The sequence below is a fragment of the Stegastes partitus genome, unplaced genomic scaffold (assembly GCF_000690725.1).
Source record: "Stegastes partitus isolate 25-593 unplaced genomic scaffold, Stegastes_partitus-1.0.2 Scaffold1114, whole genome shotgun sequence".
In the NCBI taxonomy this organism is placed as follows: Eukaryota; Metazoa; Chordata; class Actinopteri; family Pomacentridae; genus Stegastes; species Stegastes partitus.
Window position 1 is genome coordinate 28,656 of NW_007578845.1, and position 19,650 is coordinate 48,305.

General features: G+C 41.1%; 2 protein-coding genes across 2 annotated transcripts; one reads left to right on the forward strand and one right to left on the reverse strand.

Moving 5' to 3' along the window:
• Window positions 1-2,923: 2,923 nt before the first annotated feature.
• On the reverse strand, window positions 2,924-10,446 carry r3hcc1l (R3H domain and coiled-coil containing 1-like). The gene is made up of 7 exons (XM_008296246.1): window positions 10,370-10,446; window positions 9,516-10,016; window positions 8,563-8,750; window positions 7,588-7,658; window positions 7,199-7,294; window positions 6,625-6,765; window positions 2,924-5,027 (listed from the first exon to the last, which is right to left on the reverse strand). The coding sequence occupies exons 2-7, from the start codon at window positions 9,990-9,992 to the stop codon at window positions 4,975-4,977; spliced, it is 1,026 nt and encodes a 341-aa protein (XP_008294468.1). The 5' UTR covers window positions 9,993-10,016; window positions 10,370-10,446; the 3' UTR covers window positions 2,924-4,974.
• A 382-nt stretch (window positions 10,447-10,828) lies between these two features.
• On the forward strand, window positions 10,829-18,735 carry crtac1a (cartilage acidic protein 1a). Its single transcript, XM_008296247.1, has 14 exons — window positions 10,829-10,895; window positions 11,910-12,108; window positions 12,210-12,406; window positions 12,504-12,640; window positions 13,341-13,497; window positions 13,584-13,718; window positions 14,765-14,901; window positions 14,977-15,113; window positions 15,236-15,318; window positions 15,475-15,575; window positions 16,680-16,848; window positions 17,971-18,116; window positions 18,361-18,400; window positions 18,493-18,735. The coding sequence occupies exons 2-14, from the start codon at window positions 11,912-11,914 to the stop codon at window positions 18,498-18,500; spliced, it is 1,644 nt and encodes a 547-aa protein (XP_008294469.1). The 5' UTR covers window positions 10,829-10,895; window positions 11,910-11,911; the 3' UTR covers window positions 18,501-18,735.
• Window positions 18,736-19,650: the final 915 nt, after the last annotated feature.

The following is a 19,650-nucleotide window of genomic DNA, read 5'->3' on the forward strand; positions in this document are numbered from 1 at the left end:
GTAATGGTAGTGAAAGAATAAACGTCAGATTGACAAACTGTATGGTCATTCGAGGCATGGTTATTTTGACTGCAGACTTTTTTTTAATGCAGAATAAAAATAAAGGTTAAGGTCACAGCTTCTGCAGAAGATTTTTAGGGAACCTGCTAAATGTCTTTATAAAAAAAAAAAGAGATTCCTGCAGTTTGTACAGTGCCTTATGCAAGTTTGACAGTCAGCATTGTTTCAGTTCCTTCAGCAGATATTTAAAAAAAAAAAAAGATCTACAAAGGTTTAAGGGACTGAGTCTCTCATCCTTTCCCAAGGAGCTAAACCGTGTTTTATAGTTGTTTCCAACCTCAATCTCACTGATGAACACGTACAAACACTTGAAACGCTCACAGCTGCCCATTGTCACATTACATAAGATGCTTTGTTGTAAACGTGATTTACTTTGTTCCTTTTTTTTTTAACTTTAATGAGCTGGTGTAGAATATAATGTCCACGTTCTATAAGTAAAAGTTGCAATTAAAATCGAATATAAAGTCCTTGGAGGTAACATAAACTTTTGGAGATGTAATCTTTGGTCACAGTAAGTATAATCCTGAGAGCATCGCTGTCAGACTATCTGTAAATTTTCGGACAAAGTCTTACCACATATTAGAGCAACAGATAGATCCCTGAACATGTCATGATCATCACTGTCTTCACCTGTTGTTAGGAGAAAGGCATTCTTATATGAATGAATTTGCACTAAGGAACAACAAAGCATTTTGTTGTACACATTGCTCTTTACAAATGAATATAATGTTGAAAATAATACCTATTGTTATGATGATTATTATACTGGCAAGGCATTTGTTTCTCTGCCAGAGATGAAATTGTTCCAGCAAAGTTTTAAAAAAGGGAGATGGGTGATGTAAGGTATGTTTGCTGACAGCATTTGGTGCCAGGAAACTCACCACCAGGGTTCTTTATTGTGGTGCGACATCAGATTAGTCCTTCATTTGGACCGTGCCTCACACTTCATTTGCTCCATGACATAACATGCAGCATTTTCTGCGCAAACACGTCTATTGCAAAGCTGGCACTTGGAACCACCACTCGCTCAGTAGTGGTTTGTGTTTGTGTAGTTAATCTAATGATTGTGTATGAGGCACCCAGCAGGCTGCTCTGTGGTACATCACCTCCTCCTCACGAAGCCGCAGCAAAGCAAGAGATTATGGGCAGGGCTCAGATCTCACACGATGATGGTAAAGAGCAGCTAAGGCCTCTATATGTAGTGCAGCTGCAAGAACAACAGCGCGCAGGGCGGTCGACTATGACAATTTGTCCGCACTTGCTGCTGGAAGTTTGTGAGCAGGTTATGAAAGAGAAAGCCATGTGTGCAGCAGGACCAACAGAGGCCTCGGTACAAAATACGTGAATAACAGCCTCTGCACAGAGTCTTAATGGATGACAATTCAGTTTTTGTTTGCAACAGAAGAGGGTTTGTGGAATAAAGGCTATAAAATATATATAGCTGATGCTGAAACTGAATTATTTGATGCTGCATCTTTTTGTTAGAGGTTTTCCCCTCATCTCTCCAAACTCTGAACAGTCATAGAGCTCAAACTGTAAATAAATAAATAAAAGTTCTGTATAGCATTAATATCATACAATCATACACATCTTTCAAGAGATAAAATACCAAAAAAAATCACATTAAAATTATTGACGTATTTCCGATTCTTTACATGTATACACTGTATTCCAATTGCTTCAGGGAAAGATTGCGTACATTACAACTACACACTGTACCATCAGCAACACCACAAAACTATATAAAGCTGTCTGAACAACTTGTCCATGAAGTCAAACATAGTTTTCTCCTGAACCCAAAATCCTATTGTTCCATGTTTTTTTTTTCATCTTGCCCAACAATAATACAAAAAAAATCAAAACACCTGTTTCCAGATGCATTTCAACAATAATGTGTACACTTGACAATGAAGCAACATGAACTAGTTCTTTCTTTTTCTATACCCAGTAATCCGACTGAAAAGAAAAAAAAAAACGTCTTTGGAAACGAGGAATCTCTGCATGGATATAGACTTGTCAGTGCTCATTTAAAAGTACTGATTTGAAAAGAAATGAACATGTTCTGATGCCTCCTCTCAGGCTGCAGCACTTTAATTAGCCCACTATGAGCCACGTGGCACAGCGTCTCCGCCACCCTCAGCCGACGAGCCAAACGGTTACAAAACTAGCTTTCTTACAGCAGTTCTGCATTAAACTGACTTGGATATTAAGTAGTGGGAGAGCTGAACATCACATAGCCGCTCCGATTGAATAATTGTCTACAATTGACTTAATAATTTCAGCAGAAATTGTCTTTTTAAACATCTGGGTAATCTGTTGTATTATTGCGTGAAGACTTCTACAGATAGCAGCTACCGAGGCCAAATGTTAATATAAAAATTTAGTTTTGATACAAAGTTCACTAACTAAGAACAAATGACAAATTTGCAGCTCTTTTTCCAAGCTGGCTGAAAGTGGTGTAATTATTGGCTGAGGAGGTGAATGAGCCACAGTGCCACATGGTCTGTGGTCGGCTGGGTGAAGCCTCAGAGGAGGCGGCTGCCTGCAGCTGTCAGAAAAGTCTCTCGAGCCTGAGTTGTGTGTGCATGTGTGTGTGTGTGTGGGGTTGTCTGAGGAAGCTGAATTATGAAAGCTGACTTTGAATTGGGAAAGTGAATTTGAGGACAAAAGCTTAATTAAATAAACACAGTGTTCCTCTGTCGTGAAAAGCTTTTACAAGTCCAATATCTCAACTTTCTAGGAATACAGACTCACGTTTTCTTAAAACTAAAGTAGTTTGAAAGGGTTGTGGTAAACCACGGTGTCACTGGATGTCTCAACTAATAGATCATGTAATGCTGGAGTGGAAATATAGTTGAAATAGTGCCTTTTATCAGTCATTTATTTAACAGCCTATGTTACAGTACAAATAATTAAATGTACACAACTGAAATACAATATCAGAAGCTGCTCTCATTTTAAAACAAGGCATGACACTGGGTGCTAGTTCACACTGCAAACCACTGGACACGATGGTTTAAAAGTGAAGTAAATGTTTAATACGGGTGAGCCTTTAATTGCTAAACAACATTTCTAAATTGACACAACTTTTAATTTCACCACTCAAACAGAAACAAATCTCAATGTCTTCATTTGCACCAAATCAGCCACAACATTTAAACCACAAAGAGACAAAGTGAATAACCTCGTTATAATGGAGTCAGTGTGTCAGAGGAATGAACAAGAGTAGGGATTGGAGCGACTTTGACAAGGGCCTAATTGTGATGTCTGGATGACTGGGTCAAAATAAAAAAACAGCAGGTCTTGCACAGCGTTCACGTTACGCAGAGGTTTGCACCTACCAGAAGTTGGCCAAGGAACCACTACTGGTTAACCGGTGACCGGGTCCTGTGGTTCAGTCTGACAGAATTGCTACTGCAGCACAAATTGCTGAAAACCTTCTTTCTCAGTATGACAGAAAAGCATCGGAACACACAGAGCATCACGGCTTGCTGCACATGAGGATGTCCAGTCAGTGTCTATGCTGACTTCTGTCCCCTACAATGGAACAAAGTGTCAGAACTGGAGCAATGAAAGAAGGTTGGCTGGTCTACTAAATCACATTTTCTTTTCTTTTTTGGCCCCACAAACCTCTCTAGTGTTTCATGTTGTATCGTTTGTCCTCTGTTACCCATTTCTTTGGCTCCTCTTTACCCTGTTACGCCAACTTGTTGCGGCATACGTCCACCCTCCCTGAGCCTGGTTCTGCCAAAGGTCTCTTCCTGTTTAAAGGGAGTTTTTTTCCTCCCACTGTCACCGTGTTTGTTCAAAGGGAAATGTTGAACACGTTGGGTTCCTTTCTACAATACTAAACTGTGTTAACCCTACTATGTGAAGCAATCTATACATAAAACCTAAGTGACTGAAATTTGACATCATGTGGACAATCAGGTGTGTGTGTGTGTGTGTGTGTGGTCTACCTGGGCAACAGATGGTAGCAGGAGGAGGAGGTGCGATGCTCTTGGTGACGTTCTACTAAAGAAACTTTGGGTTCTACCATTCATGTGGATGTTACTCGACACATACCACCTACCTAAACGCTGCTGGAGACCAGGCACACCCCTTCATGGCAACGTTGTTCCCTGACAGAAGGATAATGATTCCTGCCATGCTGCAAAAATAGTTCAGGGGTTGTTTGAGGAGCATGAAAGAGAGGTGACAAAGGAGGCCTTATCTTCCGCTAACATCTTGGTGGTCTCGTGGAGTCTGTGCCTAAAGGGGTCAGAGTTGTTTTGGTGCAAAAGTGAGGCCCATACAATGGTAAGTAAATGGTTTAATTGTTGTGGCTTATCGGTGTATCATAATGTACTGCATTATCACGACCCACTTTACATGGTAACTGATATTTAACAGAAACCTTCTTTTTTTTTTTTTTAAATCTTTGAAAACATTGAAAAATATCCATATAAAGAAAAACATGAAGCTTTGGGTTTTTACAGAAAACAACTACGTCAGTAAATTCATTACACTTCAAAAAATGATTAGCCTCAGTGTTTCATCACAGACCGTGCTCACAATATCAGAGATTTAAAAGTAAGTCCAGGTGAGCCAGGTGGTGGTGGTGGTGGTGGTGGTGGTCCCAGCCATGTTACAGGACCACAGTTTCTGAATGGACAAAGTATGAAGGTAAAAGTGAGGGAACAGTGGCAGGATGCTCTCTTCTGATGAAACACTGCAGGCTGTCAGACATTGAGCCATGAGACGGTCAGTAGCAACTGGTGAAGGCCCTGGGCAGGACGAAGGAAAAAATGGAGGGAACCCATTTCTGGGAAGTGTGATGGTCGGAGGGAGTGGCCAGTTGAGAAAAACAGAAAAGAAGAAGAAACTGAAAAGCCTGAAGCCTCTGCTGAATCAAGGAATCAAATGTGTGTCCAGTCATTTTCCCTCCCAAGCATCTTCCCTCTGCTTGGCTGCCAGGCGTTTTTGCTCTGAGAGATAAATCACAGACAGACAGTTCAACACATGAATAAGCGAAAGCTTTTATATAAACAACACTTAGGTGGTTCGCTGCTCTAAATTTATATCACTGTCTTTACCACATGTAGGGAAGTGAAGAGCTGCGGCAGATTGAAGAGCCAGCTGCGAATTAATCTTTGCATAAGGCCATACGTGGCACCTCCTCCAAGTACACAACATTTAGCACATGATGCACTTTTGTACTGACATTTACTGTGCGTGTTGTGATCTTGCATAAAGAGCACAGCAGTGAGCCCAATGCTTGGAACAAAGGAGCTTTTTTTAGTTTTGCTATACTCAAGGCCCTGACTTCCTGGACTGACTGTTCAGTGGACAGCCAGTTGTGGTTTTCTGTGCCTATATACTTATGTTCCATCTGTGAAGGGAAATGACTGCTGTACTGATTATAGACCTGTTACGATCCACTCAGCAATGGATGAACTTCTCTTGGCTCCACTTTGCAACTAAGCTTTCCACTTTCTTTAAAAAGTATGAAAAGAGCTCCCACTTGTGGTGGAAACCTTGAGATGCAATCACTGGGGGTGCATTCCAGTATCTGTATTTCCATACTATATAGTATGTCAGAAAAAAAAAATGTTTCTCTTAATAGATAGTATGGCAAATCTATCCATCCATCCATCCATCCATTATCTATACGCCGCTTAATCCTCACTAGGGTCACAGGGGGCTGGAGTCTATCCCAGCTGACTCAGGGTGAAGGCAGGGGACACCCTGGACAGGTCACCAGTCTATCACAGGGCTACACTTAGAGACAGACAACCAAGCACACTCACATTCACACCTACGGACAATTTAGAATCACCAATTAATCTAAATTTTTTTTTTTTTTGGACTGTGGGAGGAAGCTGGAGAGAACCCACACTGCACGGGCAGAATATGCAAACTCTACGCGAACTGGCGACCTTCTAGCTGCGAGGCAACGGTGCACCAAGCCACCTTGCAGCCCATGGCAAATCTAGTATGCCAAAAATACCAGAATGTCCCACTACATCTGGTGCTATTTTGCAGTGTACAAGCCAGCATGCTTTTCTTGCTATTTTCACCCACAATCCTCTGTGCAATTAGGTCACAGTAAACAAGCTTAAGCTGCAAAGAGTGCACAGACAGATGGCCTGTCATTTCACACTATATGCTGCAGCAAATATATGAGGAAGGTGCAATATTATGGCAAAGTAGTATGTCCTGATTGTATGCATACTGCACGAAACAGTATGTACTTTGTAAAGGCAGTTGTAGTATATGCCTGAAGTAAAAAGACAAGTAGCGTATAATTTTCAACTAAAGGCTGTCATGCATTTCATAAACTTCTTACTTCAGGGTTGATTGCAGGTTAACTGGGCACCCTGCATGTGACTCGCACATACCCTACTGAATCCTGTCTTCACTTTAGCAACAGCCCGCCCAAGATAAGGATCTGTCTTCAATCTACATTTAGTCCACAATAAGCCCAGCCCAGAAGAATAACAAAGAGACCAGAATGAGAAAACATTCATAGTGTTCTGCTGACCACAACCATAAGCTAAAAACAATCTGTTGTGTATAATGTACCTTTGGCCTCCTGCAGTTTCTTCCTCTCTGCCTCACGCTGCTCCTTTGTCAGGTTGCTCTTTACACCGAGGGCACCGATCACTAGTTTCCGAGCCAGTGCTGCACTTGTCTGAGGTCGCTCTTTAGCAGGCAGGAGGTAGTCTGGGGATGAAAAGAAAAAAAGAACCAAGTGGAATTGATCATATTATTGTTTATACTTGAGAGAGACAGCAGTGTAGCTATTTAGGCGCTCTGAATATTAGGAATATAATGCTGTCATTTAATGCTATCAGAGTATTAAACTACCCCAAACCTACAACATGGGACACAAAAAAATAAAGTGAAAAGAAGATGAAGGATTCCTGTAACAAATAGTAGAGCGTCCACAGAGCCCTGATCTCAACATGACGGGATGGTGTGAGATTACATGAGAAGGCAAATGAGACAGCCTAAATGCTGAGAAAAGGTCAGGTGTTTCATCGTTTCCTGTTTACAGCACTTTTAATAAAGGCAACTGACCTAAAAAAATAGTCAAGGCATCCTTTTTGATACAGTACTGTGCAAAACACTGGAAACACAGGCAGGTGCATTGTACCTGAGCAGCTACGGGCTTTGGCCTTTGTGGCAGATGAAGATTTGGAGAGTGGTCGCAACTTCATCAGTGGATTTTTGGATCTTAGAGCTTCACGGGCTTAAAAGAGAAAATAAAAAGTCAATATTCTGTTTAATACCTGAATACAACTGCAAGATTTTATTTATTTTTTTAAAGAATTTCACATTTGTTTACTCATACAACTGACAAAATATCAGACACAAACCCTCCAAAAATGTCCTGGAGCAAACTTTTGGTAAAAGCAAACAGTGTCAGAGTTTATGCGTCAGGGTCTACTTATGTCCACAGATTTTCTTTATTACAACCGTGATATTTCCTGCAGAGGATAATGTACTGTAATTAACTTAAATAGGAAGTAGAGCTTCACTAACCTGCTATGGGGCTTGAGAAGAGGCCCAGGACGTGTGTGTCGTCAATCCACTTAATGTCAAAGCCCCTCTGTCTGGAAACACAGTCAAAAGTCACACATAGACAGTAAAGAGTAGATTATATAACATGACACCTGTGATTCACCATAACATGATTTCTACCAAAGATCCCACACTCACTAAGATATCAAAATAATTGACTCATTGTTTTAATTGCATTACAGGACTTCTTCACAGTTCTTAAAGTTTGTCCTGAAAAAAAAAGTGTATGGTGGCCAATATGAATGCTAAAATTTATTTTCTATCCACCCATTATCTATACACTGCTTAATCCTCACTAGGGTCACAGGGGGGCTGAAGCCTATCCCAGCTGACTCAGGGTGAAGGCAGGGGACACCCTGGACAGGTCACCAGTCTATCACAGGGCTACACTTAGAGACAGACAACCAAGCACACTCACATTCACACCTACGGACAATTTAGAATCACCAATTAACCTCAACATGTTTTTGGACTGTGTGGGAGGAAGCCGGAGAACCTGGAGAGAACCCACGCTGCACGGGGAGAACATACAAACTCCACTCAGAAAGATCCCGGGTGTCCTCACCGGGACGCAAACCGGCGATCTTCTTGCTGCGAGGCAACAATGCTAACCACCGTTCCAACTTGCAGCTAAAATAAATTTTGCTCACTTTAATTATTCGTCCTATTTGTGCTGGCTATTAAACCATCTCTTCTAAATGTGCTTTCAACTGAATCGATGAGGGGACAAGGAGTATCTCCTGCTTTTATGCAGAAATGTATGGCAAAGTTTACATGAAACAAGGAATTAGAAAAAATGCGTTTAAAACAATAATGCTGTTTTCGCAGGATTCATCATGATCTCACAATGAAGAGAAGACATTCAGTCTAAAGCATGTTGATAAATAGGACAGAAATGTGTTAAGGGTAGCAATGATTGTACCAGAGTATACATACTGGTAGCACTGAAATAACTTGAGGAGGTCTTCTGTCTTGAACTCTGCAGGGAAGTCGTAGATTTCTATGATGTGGGAAAGTTCATCATCTGTGAGGTCAATGTCATCATCATCGTCTCCGTCCATGTTGTAATAATCGAATCTGGCCCCCTGGATTGACTCCTTCTTTCTGCCTTCCTTGATAGCCAGCTGGAAGGATGAATAAGGGGTGCAAGGAGAAAGAAAGATGGGAAAAGAAGAAAACAGAAAGACAAGAGAAGGACAAGAGGCATTAGACATGGATTATACACTCACCGGCCACTTTATTAGGTACACCTGTCCAACTGCTCGTTAACGCAAATTTCTAATCAGCCAATCACATGGCAGCACCAAGCCTACCTGAGTATTGTTGCTGACCATGTCCATCTCTTTATGACCACAGTGTACCCATCTTCTGATGGCTACGTCCAGGAGGATAACGTGCCATGTCATAAAACGCAAATAATCTCAGACTGGTTTCTTGAACATGACAATGAGTTCACTGTACTCCAATGGCCTCCACAGTCACCAGATCTCAATCCAATAGAGCACCTTTGGGATGTGGTGGAACGGGAGATTCACATCATGGATGTGCAGCCGAGAAATCTGCAGCAACTGCATGTTGCTATAATGTCAATATGGAGCAAAATCACTGAGGAATGTTTCCAGTACCTTGTTGAATCTATGCCACGAAGGATTAAGGCAGTTCTGAAGGCAAAAGGGGGTCCAACCCGGTACTAGCAAGGTGTACCTAATAAAGTGGCCGGTGAGTGTAACTCTGCATTGTGTTTGTGCAATGTTGTAATAGGATGCATTTTTTTTTTAGCTACGCCTACAAATAAATTGGTAACAAACCGAATGTTCATATTGAGGAAGGTTTTCCGGTTATTGTGACTTTTTGTTTCTATGTCAACAAATTCCCTACCAAACACTCACCTCTTCAAGCAGATGTGGATCCAAACAGTCTCCATCGTCATTGAACAAGGTGTCCCAGCTCTCCTCTTCTCCCTTTTCTTCCTGAGGAGAAGCTGCTTCCAGCTGTGAGGTCTCCACACCGGTTGAGTCGGGATTCCCATTAATCACCACTTCTGCACCTTGCAAACGCTGCTCCTCCTCCACATCGGGCTTGTTGCTCTGCGTCTCACCTCCATCTCCATCTCCTCCTTCAGCAAGTGCTGCCCTCTGTGCTCCTCCAGCCTTGTCCTTCTTGTTCTTAGCGTTCTTTCGTGCCTTGTCTGTGTAGCGAGGTCTGGGTCTCGGCTTAACTTCTCCCTGAGTCTGAGCTTTGTCTTTGGAGGCGTGAAGTCGTTGTTTGGGGACGTACAGAGCCTGGCTGGGCTTCTTTGACTGAGAAGAAGGTGTAGAGGCTGGCTGGGTTGGAGCGCAGTCTTCTTTAGGCTGTTCCGCCTCCATGGTTAAATTATGTTACCAAAACATCTGGATGAATGAGAAACGGAAAGACTCAATTTCACAACAATTTGACACTGATTTATCAAACAGTTAAGTGATTATTACTTCTAATTAACCAAAGTTTAAATATATTTCTTTCAGCGATTTGATCTAGATAAGTCCACCGGGAGCACAGTTTCCAAATTAAACCGCACACTAGCTACATTAAGCTAACCGATTAAGCTAGTCGCTGCTAAACTTCCTCTCGTTGTGGCGGAAGTAATTGTTTATTTAGAACACAAATATAAAATTAATAAATACTCCCATTTACTGTAACTGCATTCATTTACGTTTATTCGCGCTTTTTAAACAGACTATTATAAGATAAATTATCGGCTTACCCGTGTTTGGTTTGTTTAACAACAGATTTTCGTCGCACGACTGTGAAGTCAGCGCAGGTCAACGAAAGGCATTGTGGGAGATGATGTTCTTGTTCGGCGCAGCGCTTCAATTAATGTAATCACTAATCACGTTTATTTCGAGATTAATTTGCTTTTCAGCACAAGGTGTATTGTTTTCTACGTAGAGATGTTTCTCTCAGTAGTAGAAATGACTATACTGTCGCTTTAATGTGTATTTTTTGTTCTGTTGATGGAAAGAGCTCATGTAAAAAGCAACTACAAACAGACCAAACCATGACGTCTCAGAGACACGCGCAAAGAAACACAGGCCAGCTATTGGTCAATCTCCTCATTATTCAGAAAGCTCTTGTCCGATTGGTCAGTTTTTCCTACATTACACAAGCTGTTTCATAAATTTTAAATACACGAGTTGTGTAAGGTGAAAAATCTGTATGTAATAACAGTGCAGACTGTCTCACTTCACTTCAGCGAAATCACATCATCCGCAGCTTTACGCACTGATACGGTAAGACGGTATTAAGATAATGACTAAATGAAATTCCTGCAGGCGACTCTGCTTAGTACAGGGCAGCTATGAGCAGTCATGCATGCTTTCATTAAAATAGATCTCATCACTTTGTGCAAAAGTGACTTACAGCAATTCAAATACTGTGTTGTGCATTATTTTAAATGTTTTATAAGGTAGTAATACACAATGCCATTAGGAATCCACTGTGTGCATTTGCTGCAGTTGCAAAAAATGCTGATTTCACAGGTGGTATGTAAAAGAAATACTCCAAACTTGAAATGTAATCTATGGAATGCTGCTCTTAAATTTGAATATTTGTGTTTTTGCACACTTTGGTAGTTCTAGTATCTCGCTATGGATTATAACTTGAACAATGAAGGAGTCAAATCACATAAAATTAATAATATAGCATGTTTTTTAAAAAAACCTGAGTAGACTGAAGTGTTGTGCATGTTATCAGATAGGTAGAAAAATGAAGAAAATATATAGACAACATTTTGTTTGTAAAACTCAATTAATGAAATGTAACAAAGTAGAACAGGCAACAAAAAAAAGCAGGATAGCAACTTGTAAGATCAAGTTCTGAAAAAAAAATATATGTATAAAAAGACCATAAAGAGCAGCCAAACGCTATTGAAAGGCAGTTCCAAAGCTTTGGAGCAACAACTGCAAAGCCTTGATCTCCCTAAACCACCAGTTTTCATCAGGGAACAGGTATTAAAAAAAAAATTTTTTTTTAAACTGTTGGTCTGGTGATCTAACAGGCCTTGAGGTAGAATCAGGACAAAGAAGTTCAGAAATGCATCCAGGTGCCAACTCATACATGGATTTATACAGAAAAAACAACTTTAAGGTCAATTCTGTATTTAACCAGTAACCAGTGTGAGTATGAAAGAGTATCCTAGCATTTTAGCTCAAGCACAAATAATCTTTCATATTAAATCTTTCATATAATGATCATCATTTCTTTAACAGAGATGCATTAACCAGGTTTAATATGTCATGCTGCAGCAATGTGGGGTTCACGTCTGCTGCTCCTCCTGGTCACACTGTGGCATCAGTCCCACGGCCAGGACTCTCAGCCAATGCTCCAGGTCGTCACACAGACGATGCTTCCTCCTGACAGTGTGCACAATCCCACACAGCTCAACTATGGGATGGCTGTGACAGATGTGGATGGGGACGGTGATCTGGAAGTGGTGGTGGCTGGGTGAGTGTGGAAATCATTAAAAACAGGCGAGCAGATGGGATGGTAACCCTATGTAAGATTTATTTACGTGAAACTGGGATATATGTGACGTTCCCTCTCAGGTACAATGGGCCCAACTTGGTGCTGAAGTACGACCGCGCTCAAAACAGGCTGGTTAATATTGCTATTGATGACAGTAGCTCTCCGTACCATGCACTGAGGGACCGGGCAGGGAATGCTATTGGAGTTACTGCCTGTGATGTGGACGGAGATGGACGTGAGGAGATCTATTTCCTCAATACCAACAATGCCTACTCTGGTAAATAGTGCATTCCCATGACCAGTCCTTACATTTCAAGCAAGTAATTCTAAATAGTGTAATGATATTTCCTCACATTATATGACTTTTCATGCAGGACGGGCAACATACACAGACAAGCTCTTCAAGTTTCGTAATGGTCGCTTTGAGGATCTGCTCAGTGACGAGCTCAACGTGCGTCGTGGCGTCGCTAATCGCATGGCGGGACGTTCAGTTGCATGTGTCGACAGAAAGGTCAGTAAACCTGTTTTACTGATATGAGGGTTGATCAAAAAGTTAACCCCCGTAAAAATCAAATGCCTCCTTGTACACTGATCCAACCCCCACTGCACATCTGTAATGCTTGTAATGCTCCCTGGAAATCCCATTATGTAAACGTTTCAAACACCATCTGCAACGACCGCTGAGTCTTTTAAACTGTGTCAAAACCCTTCAATTTGAATTTCATTTTTGCAGAGCAAGAAGTCATAGGTAGCCACATCTGGTGAGTAGAGCATTTCTGGAGCGGTGATTGTGTTGCTGTGGCCAAAAAACTTGTGCATAATCATCTTGCACATTGGAGCACTACTGCTGTTTCTTCTGTTGGTGGTAGCTGCAGACCCACCTCTCGACACCAGTGATGATCTTTGACACGAAGGCTGGCTGATACAGAATTTTAAGTTTTCTTCTAGGCTCCAGTTTGAGGTGCATGGAGAAAATGCAAAGGCACAAAAACATGTTGATCGCACACCGTTACTGCTCACATGCTGCACACCTGTGACCATGCACACGCTTCTTTCAAGCTCGCCATGAACAGTCTTGGAACTTTTTGATCAACCCTCGTAAAGTCCCACAATTTCACTGTACACACTGCAGCTTCTTTCTTTCTCTTTTAGTGAATTTAACACAGTTTCATCCAAAAAAAACCCAACAACAACCTGTTATTGCTTTGCAGGGAACAGGTCGCTACTCGATCTACGTGGCCAACTATGCTAGCGGCAACGTCGGCCCTCACGCTCTTTTAGAAATGGATGAAGCCGCAAGCAACGTCGCAGAAGGCATCATCGCTCTGTCTGACGTCGCTGCTGAGGCCGGAGTCAACAGGTTCACAGGTCAGGAGTCACGCTGGATGGGAAGCATGTGTTGTTTTGAAGTTGGCAGAGACAACTGAGGCCTTCATGGTTGTCTTTTTGTGCAGGGGGTCGCGGTGTGGTGGTCGGACCGATCCTGAGCCAGTCAAGGTCTGATGTGTTTTGCGACAATGAAAACGGACCCAACTTTCTGTTCAAGAACAATGGAGATGGGACATTTGTTGACATGGCCCGTAAGGCAGGTGAGAATAAAATACACAAGGGAAAAGGGGGAAAAATATGTGACATGTGTACAAAAAACCTTTTAATTGAGCTTAAAATTGTAGTAGTAGTAGTAGTAGTAGTAGTGTGTCTTTGAACATTTAGTTTTACACTATATATTCTGCTTTTTACCCTTCTGTTTTCAGTACCTACTGGTACAAGTTAACTTTTAAAAGGATTTTAATTATTTGCATTATTGCTGAGACTGAAAACAAAGAGACCACTGTTGTGTAATCCGCCTGTTAGCTTAACTTATTTTACTGTGTGTGATGGTTGTCTGAAACCAGTCCGACTGCAAACTTGTGTCCTTAGAGCTCCTGCTTCTGTGATCCAGTAGGGTATAGGCTGCATGAAAAACCATCCATAATGTCGAACATGGGTTTCGTGAGGAGCAGTTTTGCAGCTCAATGTGACGGCTCCAGTCATCACTATCTTGTCCATGCCTTACTCCTCCTAACTCCTGGCTGTTTCAAAAATAAGCAAAGTAGAGCTGGAGGCAGGCAATGGAAACATCTCTGGGTTGTGGACTGTTGTGGACAGGGAATCTCACACCCAAAATTATGCCTAATTTTTAACCTTCATACAATCAAAATGTGTGAATTATTTTAAAAAAAAACCCTGTGCAGTTGTCATGGACAGAGAGAGAATTGCTATAAAGATCAAAAGGTTTTTTGTACCACCCTGGAAACATGTTTAATTCTGCTGTACAGTTGGACATTTTAGCATGAGGGTCAATAGGAAGGGACTTGCTTTTGGGACCAGCCTCAAGTGGCCATTTGAGGAACTGCACCTTTTGACATTTCTTTGTTTGCTTAATTTTACTAAAGTTACTGCTTAGAAAAGACCCAGGATTGTCGACTCCTAGTCTTTATGCTAAGCTAAGCTGCAGGATTTAGCTTTAAATTTAACAGACATGTAAGAAGGGTTTCTCTTAATTTTTGTCATTTTTCTACAGAGTTATATGCAAACACAGTGTTGTTTTTTTTAAATGTTTTTAACACCTTTAATGTTGTGTTCATATATAAAGGTGTGGAGGACCGATACCAACATGGCAGAGGAGTGGCGCTAGCTGACTTCAACGGCGATGGAAAGACAGACATTGTCTATGGCAACTGGAACGGTCCACACAGACTTTACCTGCAGAGCAGCGACTCTAAGTTCCGGGTAAGAGGATAAAAGTTGGTAAAATATAAAGTTTTAATAAAGCGCAACTTGACAGTTATGTGTTGTCCTGCGCAGAATATTGCTACCGAAAGATTTGCGTCACCATCACCTATTCGCACCGTCATCGCTGCCGACTTCGACAATGACAAGGAGCTGGAGGTGTTCTTTAACAACATTGCCTACAGAGGCGTCTCCCCTAACAGGCTCTTCAGGTTACATCTCAATTATTGTATGGACTCAAGTCCCCATGAGACGTTTTTGTCAATTAAGGAATGACTGATAGTAGCCTCAGTTATTGTTCAGGCATTTTTTACAAGCTTGTGTTTGTTTGCAGGGTGTCAAGACGAGCTAATGCAGACCCTTTGATCCAGGAGCTTAATGTGGGAGACGCTGCAGAGCCACAGGGGAGAGGAACAGGTCAGATATCTGAAAAGTCAGTTTTATTCTCAATATTGTGAGACATGTTACCGCGGCTACCTCTGTGCTTGGATGAGACTCACAGCTGTCAGATGACACAACAGTGAGGTTGTTACATAAGTGTGCACAGTGAAAGCAGTCTGTGTGTTTGGACAGGTGGCACTGTGACAGACTTGGACGGCGACGGACAGCTGGACCTGCTGCTGGCACACGGAGAGAGCGCTCAGCAGCCAATCTCTGTCTTCAAGGTCACACAGGTGAGAGTATTTGCTCGTGCGTCTGTATGTCTGTGCTTGTTTATTATAGCACAACACGGGATTAACATGTTAGATACGTTGAGTCTAAAATCAGAGCTTGCAGTGTCACGAAGATGGCTCTATTTTAACCAGCTACATCACCATGGTAACTGATGCTACACAGGTAACCTGCTCTGGTGGAGATTCTGTTCAGAGTTTGGGGTTTAAATTGGCTGGAAAAAGTGCCACCTTTTCACCAACTCTTTCCGGATGATTTAGTTTGAGCGATACAGATCCTGGGCTAAGGTTAAATCTGCAAACCTATTGAGCCATATGTTCATAATGCCATTAAATGAATATACACAGTTACCGTCGTGCAACTGGTATGCGTTGCACTGACACGGTAGCCTTCGTGTATTTAGCTGGTGATGCTAAAAATGCATGAATATGTTTTCATGCTTCGTCTTGATTCCGTTTTAATCCGTTTTAAACTGCGAGTATTGAAGCTAATAAAACCTAGATTAGACAACTGATTGGTCTGTTGGTGTTTGTCACATACAATATTCAATTAATGTAAACAATTTCACTTTGGATTGGGCAAGAACTAAACATATCCTTTATTATGGGACAGTGTCAGACCTAAACATATTTCTTGAGTAAAGTTTAAGAGCTGTAATCTGTCACATTAGAACTAAGCAGCGTGGATTAAGTGCACTTAGTGGTAAAATAAATATAGAAACTTATATGATTAACGGTTTTCTACCACCATTTTTCTCTTGCATTATTCGTAGTAACAGTGCTTTAATCATAGTAAAAAGTTTGTACCCTTTAGAGCTCTCCTTTATAATGGCCTGTTCCTCTGACTGAAGTAGGCGGCACACGATTGGTACATTTGGTGCGGAAGAGAATCAAATTATGTGTGAAACGTCTCCTTTCATGTGAGAGCACAGAGGATGATGAAGAAAACCTGGTTAATGAAGACACTTGATAACTACCGTTGTGATACTCTCTGACTGGGGTTTTAGGTTTTGTTAAGCCAGATATCTCAAAGAAAGCCTGGCTTTGTTGAACTTGCTTCGTGGTTCTCTGACTACCTACAAACTAACCCATCTTCCTTGTTGTCAGGGCTCATCCAATAACTGGCTGCGGGTGATTCCTCGCACCCAGTTTGGCGCTTTTGCTCGAGGTGCCAAGGTAACGGCCTTCACCAATCAGAGTGGAGCTCAAACACGCATCATTGATGGAGGCTCTGGTTACCTGTGTGAGATGGAGCCAGTCGCCCACTTTGGTTTAGGTAAACTCGTTTACACACTGTAGACACTGAAAGAAGATGACATTTAGCAAGTAAACAACACTGTATACTGATATTATTTTTTACTGTCAGCCAAATATGCACATTGTGTTGATGAATATAGTCTGATTTGAAAGGAATAGTTCAACATTTTTGGCTGTAGCCTTGTTTTCTTCTTTTGATGAGAAGGCTGATACCACTCTAATGTTGATGCGTTAAGTTTGTTTGATGCAGTTAGCTTAGCTTAGCTTAGCCTATTGACTGGAACCAGAGGGAAACAGCATCACTTTAAGTGAAGTTAAAAAAAAATCAAACCTCTAAAGCTTATTAATGCACATGTAACAAATCTTTAACCCATAGACAAACAGAAACAACAGTATGTGGATGTAGCGGGAGTCATATATTTTAACTACGTCTTGACAAACAACAGTCACAATCTGTCAAGTTTAACACTTCTGTCATTCCTCCTTTTTATTTGTGTTGTCTAATATACTGTAGTTTTGTTTGTATACGGATTAAACAAAAATTACACAACGTTTTATTCAATAATGTGTTTTTTAACATTGGATAGAGCCGGGCTAGCTAGTTCCCATATGCTAAGCTAAGCTAACTGCGTCTTAGCTCAAGCTTCTGAAGAATATGAATATATAAATGTATTTTGTAAAATGCAGAACTATTCCCTCAACATCTAATATCATGTGCTGTCTTTAACTTAAAAAGATTAAGTCTTTTTAAAAATTTGTTTTACTTTTAATTTGTCAGAATCAGAATAAGAAATACTTTATTGATCCTTGAGGGGAAACTGCATATGTTACATTCAAAGTCTCAAAATTTAAGCAGCAAAAAAAATATAAGACATGAATAGAAAAATATGTCAGAAAAATGTAAACATTCGTAGACGAGTGTAAGCATAAAATGTAGAAATGTACACTGTACAAGGAAAATGTAACTATAAATATACAGTGTACTAAATAATAATAGTCATAATTGTGTTATTGCACAGAGAAGTGGTTGTTGCAAATTTTTGAGTTTCAACTCAAGATGTGAATTTGGTGAAGGTAAAACAAACTGAGAAATTGACTAAATTGTGTGATGCTCAGTGATTTTTCTCCTCACGTCTACCAGGTACCGACCAGGTGAAGGTGCTGGAGGTCTCCTGGCCAGACGGCACAACCATCACTCGAACTCTTCAGGCCGGTGAAATGAACTCGGTGGTGGAAGTCTCCTATCCAAAAGAAGGGGAAATGTCTGTGCTTGCCAATGACACGCAGGTACACAGTACGGATTCACGGCATGAATTATGAACATGTGTATTAGTAAGTAAGTGGCTTTATAAACTGAACCAACACATCACTGTCTTTCTCTGTTAATTGCAGTTTATTAAGAAGCTATTTGACAACAAAATGTAACACAAAACTCTCCATTTTGATCATTTGTAGGCTTTTGTCTGTAAAATCTAAAAGAATCAACGTACTTGAATTAACACGACCGTCTTTTTTTCTTCCTTGTTCTCAGTGTGGAAATGGCTTCACCGTTAAGAATGGCCGCTGTGCAGGTAAGCTTTTTTTTTTAAAATTTGTATTATTACTATTCTTATTTTCAAGTATTTTGTTTGTGTGATTTACTTTAACGTTTATGTTTCTGCAGGTCTGTGAGGATGAAATGCAATAAAGAAGTGCTGTGTTTGTGAGCGATATTGTTACAGAGAACATGGTTTTAATAATCTTTTCTTTTTGTCTTTGTTTTAAGAAAGGAGCCTTGTTTTCTTTACTCTATGAGTAGTTTGATTATTTGTATTTTTAGTTTTTTAGTGCATTTCTTTTGTATTTTACTCAAACATTTCATTTCTACTGCTGTACTTTGATTAAATAAACTGCATCACATCAATCAGCGGCGTGAGTCAGATTATCATTTCATATCTGTCTGGTGACACGTTCGTCTTCAGTCCCACATACATTGACACTGACTTTGACTCACAGCAGCAGTGAATGCAGCAAGTGCTTCCTACATGTTTTCGGACATGCTGAGTTTGCACTAAAACCTGCTGAAACCAAACTATTGCAGGAAGAGTGAGACATGAACTCAGTGGCTGACACAGACTCACTGAAATAATCTGAAAGGATTTAGTTTCTTTCATGTCTTCATCTTCGTTCCACGTGGACGTCAGTTCATTTTGTTGTGTCTCGATCTGATGTCTGCCTTTCTTTGTCTCCGCCATTTTTATTGTCCCCTCCCTATTCTCTTCCTCCATCCATGCAGCGTTGGCTCCATTTTACGACGGTGTTCGTTCTGCAGTCTCCCCGTTTGAAGCCTCCTGTTTTAGCACAGCTTTACTACAGTGTGTCATAGTGCTGTCTGCTCTGGCAGATCTGAGGTGAGAGTAGTCTTCAGTGAAATGACGACGGCTTTTATCCAGCGCTGCACGCCTGGACTAAACCTGCCATAAGGACTCACTGTGGCATGCAGTGTCCATTTGTTCTGTCTGGATGCACTATTTATACACATCCTAGCATCTGGGCATCCTGCGGTGTGGATCCTTCCTGTTTGTTTTGATGAGCTCGTTGCATGAGGAAGTCCGTCTGTGTTGTAAGTGAAGACTGAGAAACTGGGATCAGTGTCGTGCCCTTTACCCAGCTGCAGTGTCATATGACGAGGCAGGCATGCATGCAAACATGAGGGCATTTGATTCACCAAAGTTGTTCACCACACTTTGACTTGTCAGAGGAATCCTAAGCTACGAATAACCTTATTGTTGACTCTGATTTATGTAAGGGTTCCATTCAGTCTTGACAGGAAGATACTGAG

Bases quoted from the DNA above. Each gene is read 5' to 3' on its own strand.
- crtac1a (XM_008296247.1), top strand. From the start codon at position 11,912: ATGTGGGGTTCACGTCTGCTGCTCCTCCTGGTCACACTGTGGCATCAG. The intron at 13,498-13,583 runs GTCAGGAGTCAC...CTTTTTGTGCAG, and splicing joins CGGAGTCAACAGGTTCACAG to GGGGTCGCGGTGTGGTGGTC. The intron at 15,319-15,474 runs GTCAGATATCTG...GTGTTTGGACAG, and splicing joins GCCACAGGGGAGAGGAACAG to GTGGCACTGTGACAGACTTG.
- r3hcc1l (XM_008296246.1), bottom strand. From the start codon at position 9,992: ATGGAGGCGGAACAGCCTAAAGAAGACTGCGCTCCAACCCAGCCAGCC. The intron at 7,659-8,562 runs GTATGTATACTC...CTGTGTTTCCAG, and splicing joins AAGTTATTTCAGTGCTACCA to ACAGAGGGGCTTTGACATTA. The intron at 6,766-7,198 runs GTACAATGCACC...TTTCATCCCCAG, and splicing joins CAAAGCCCGTAGCTGCTCAG to ACTACCTCCTGCCTGCTAAA.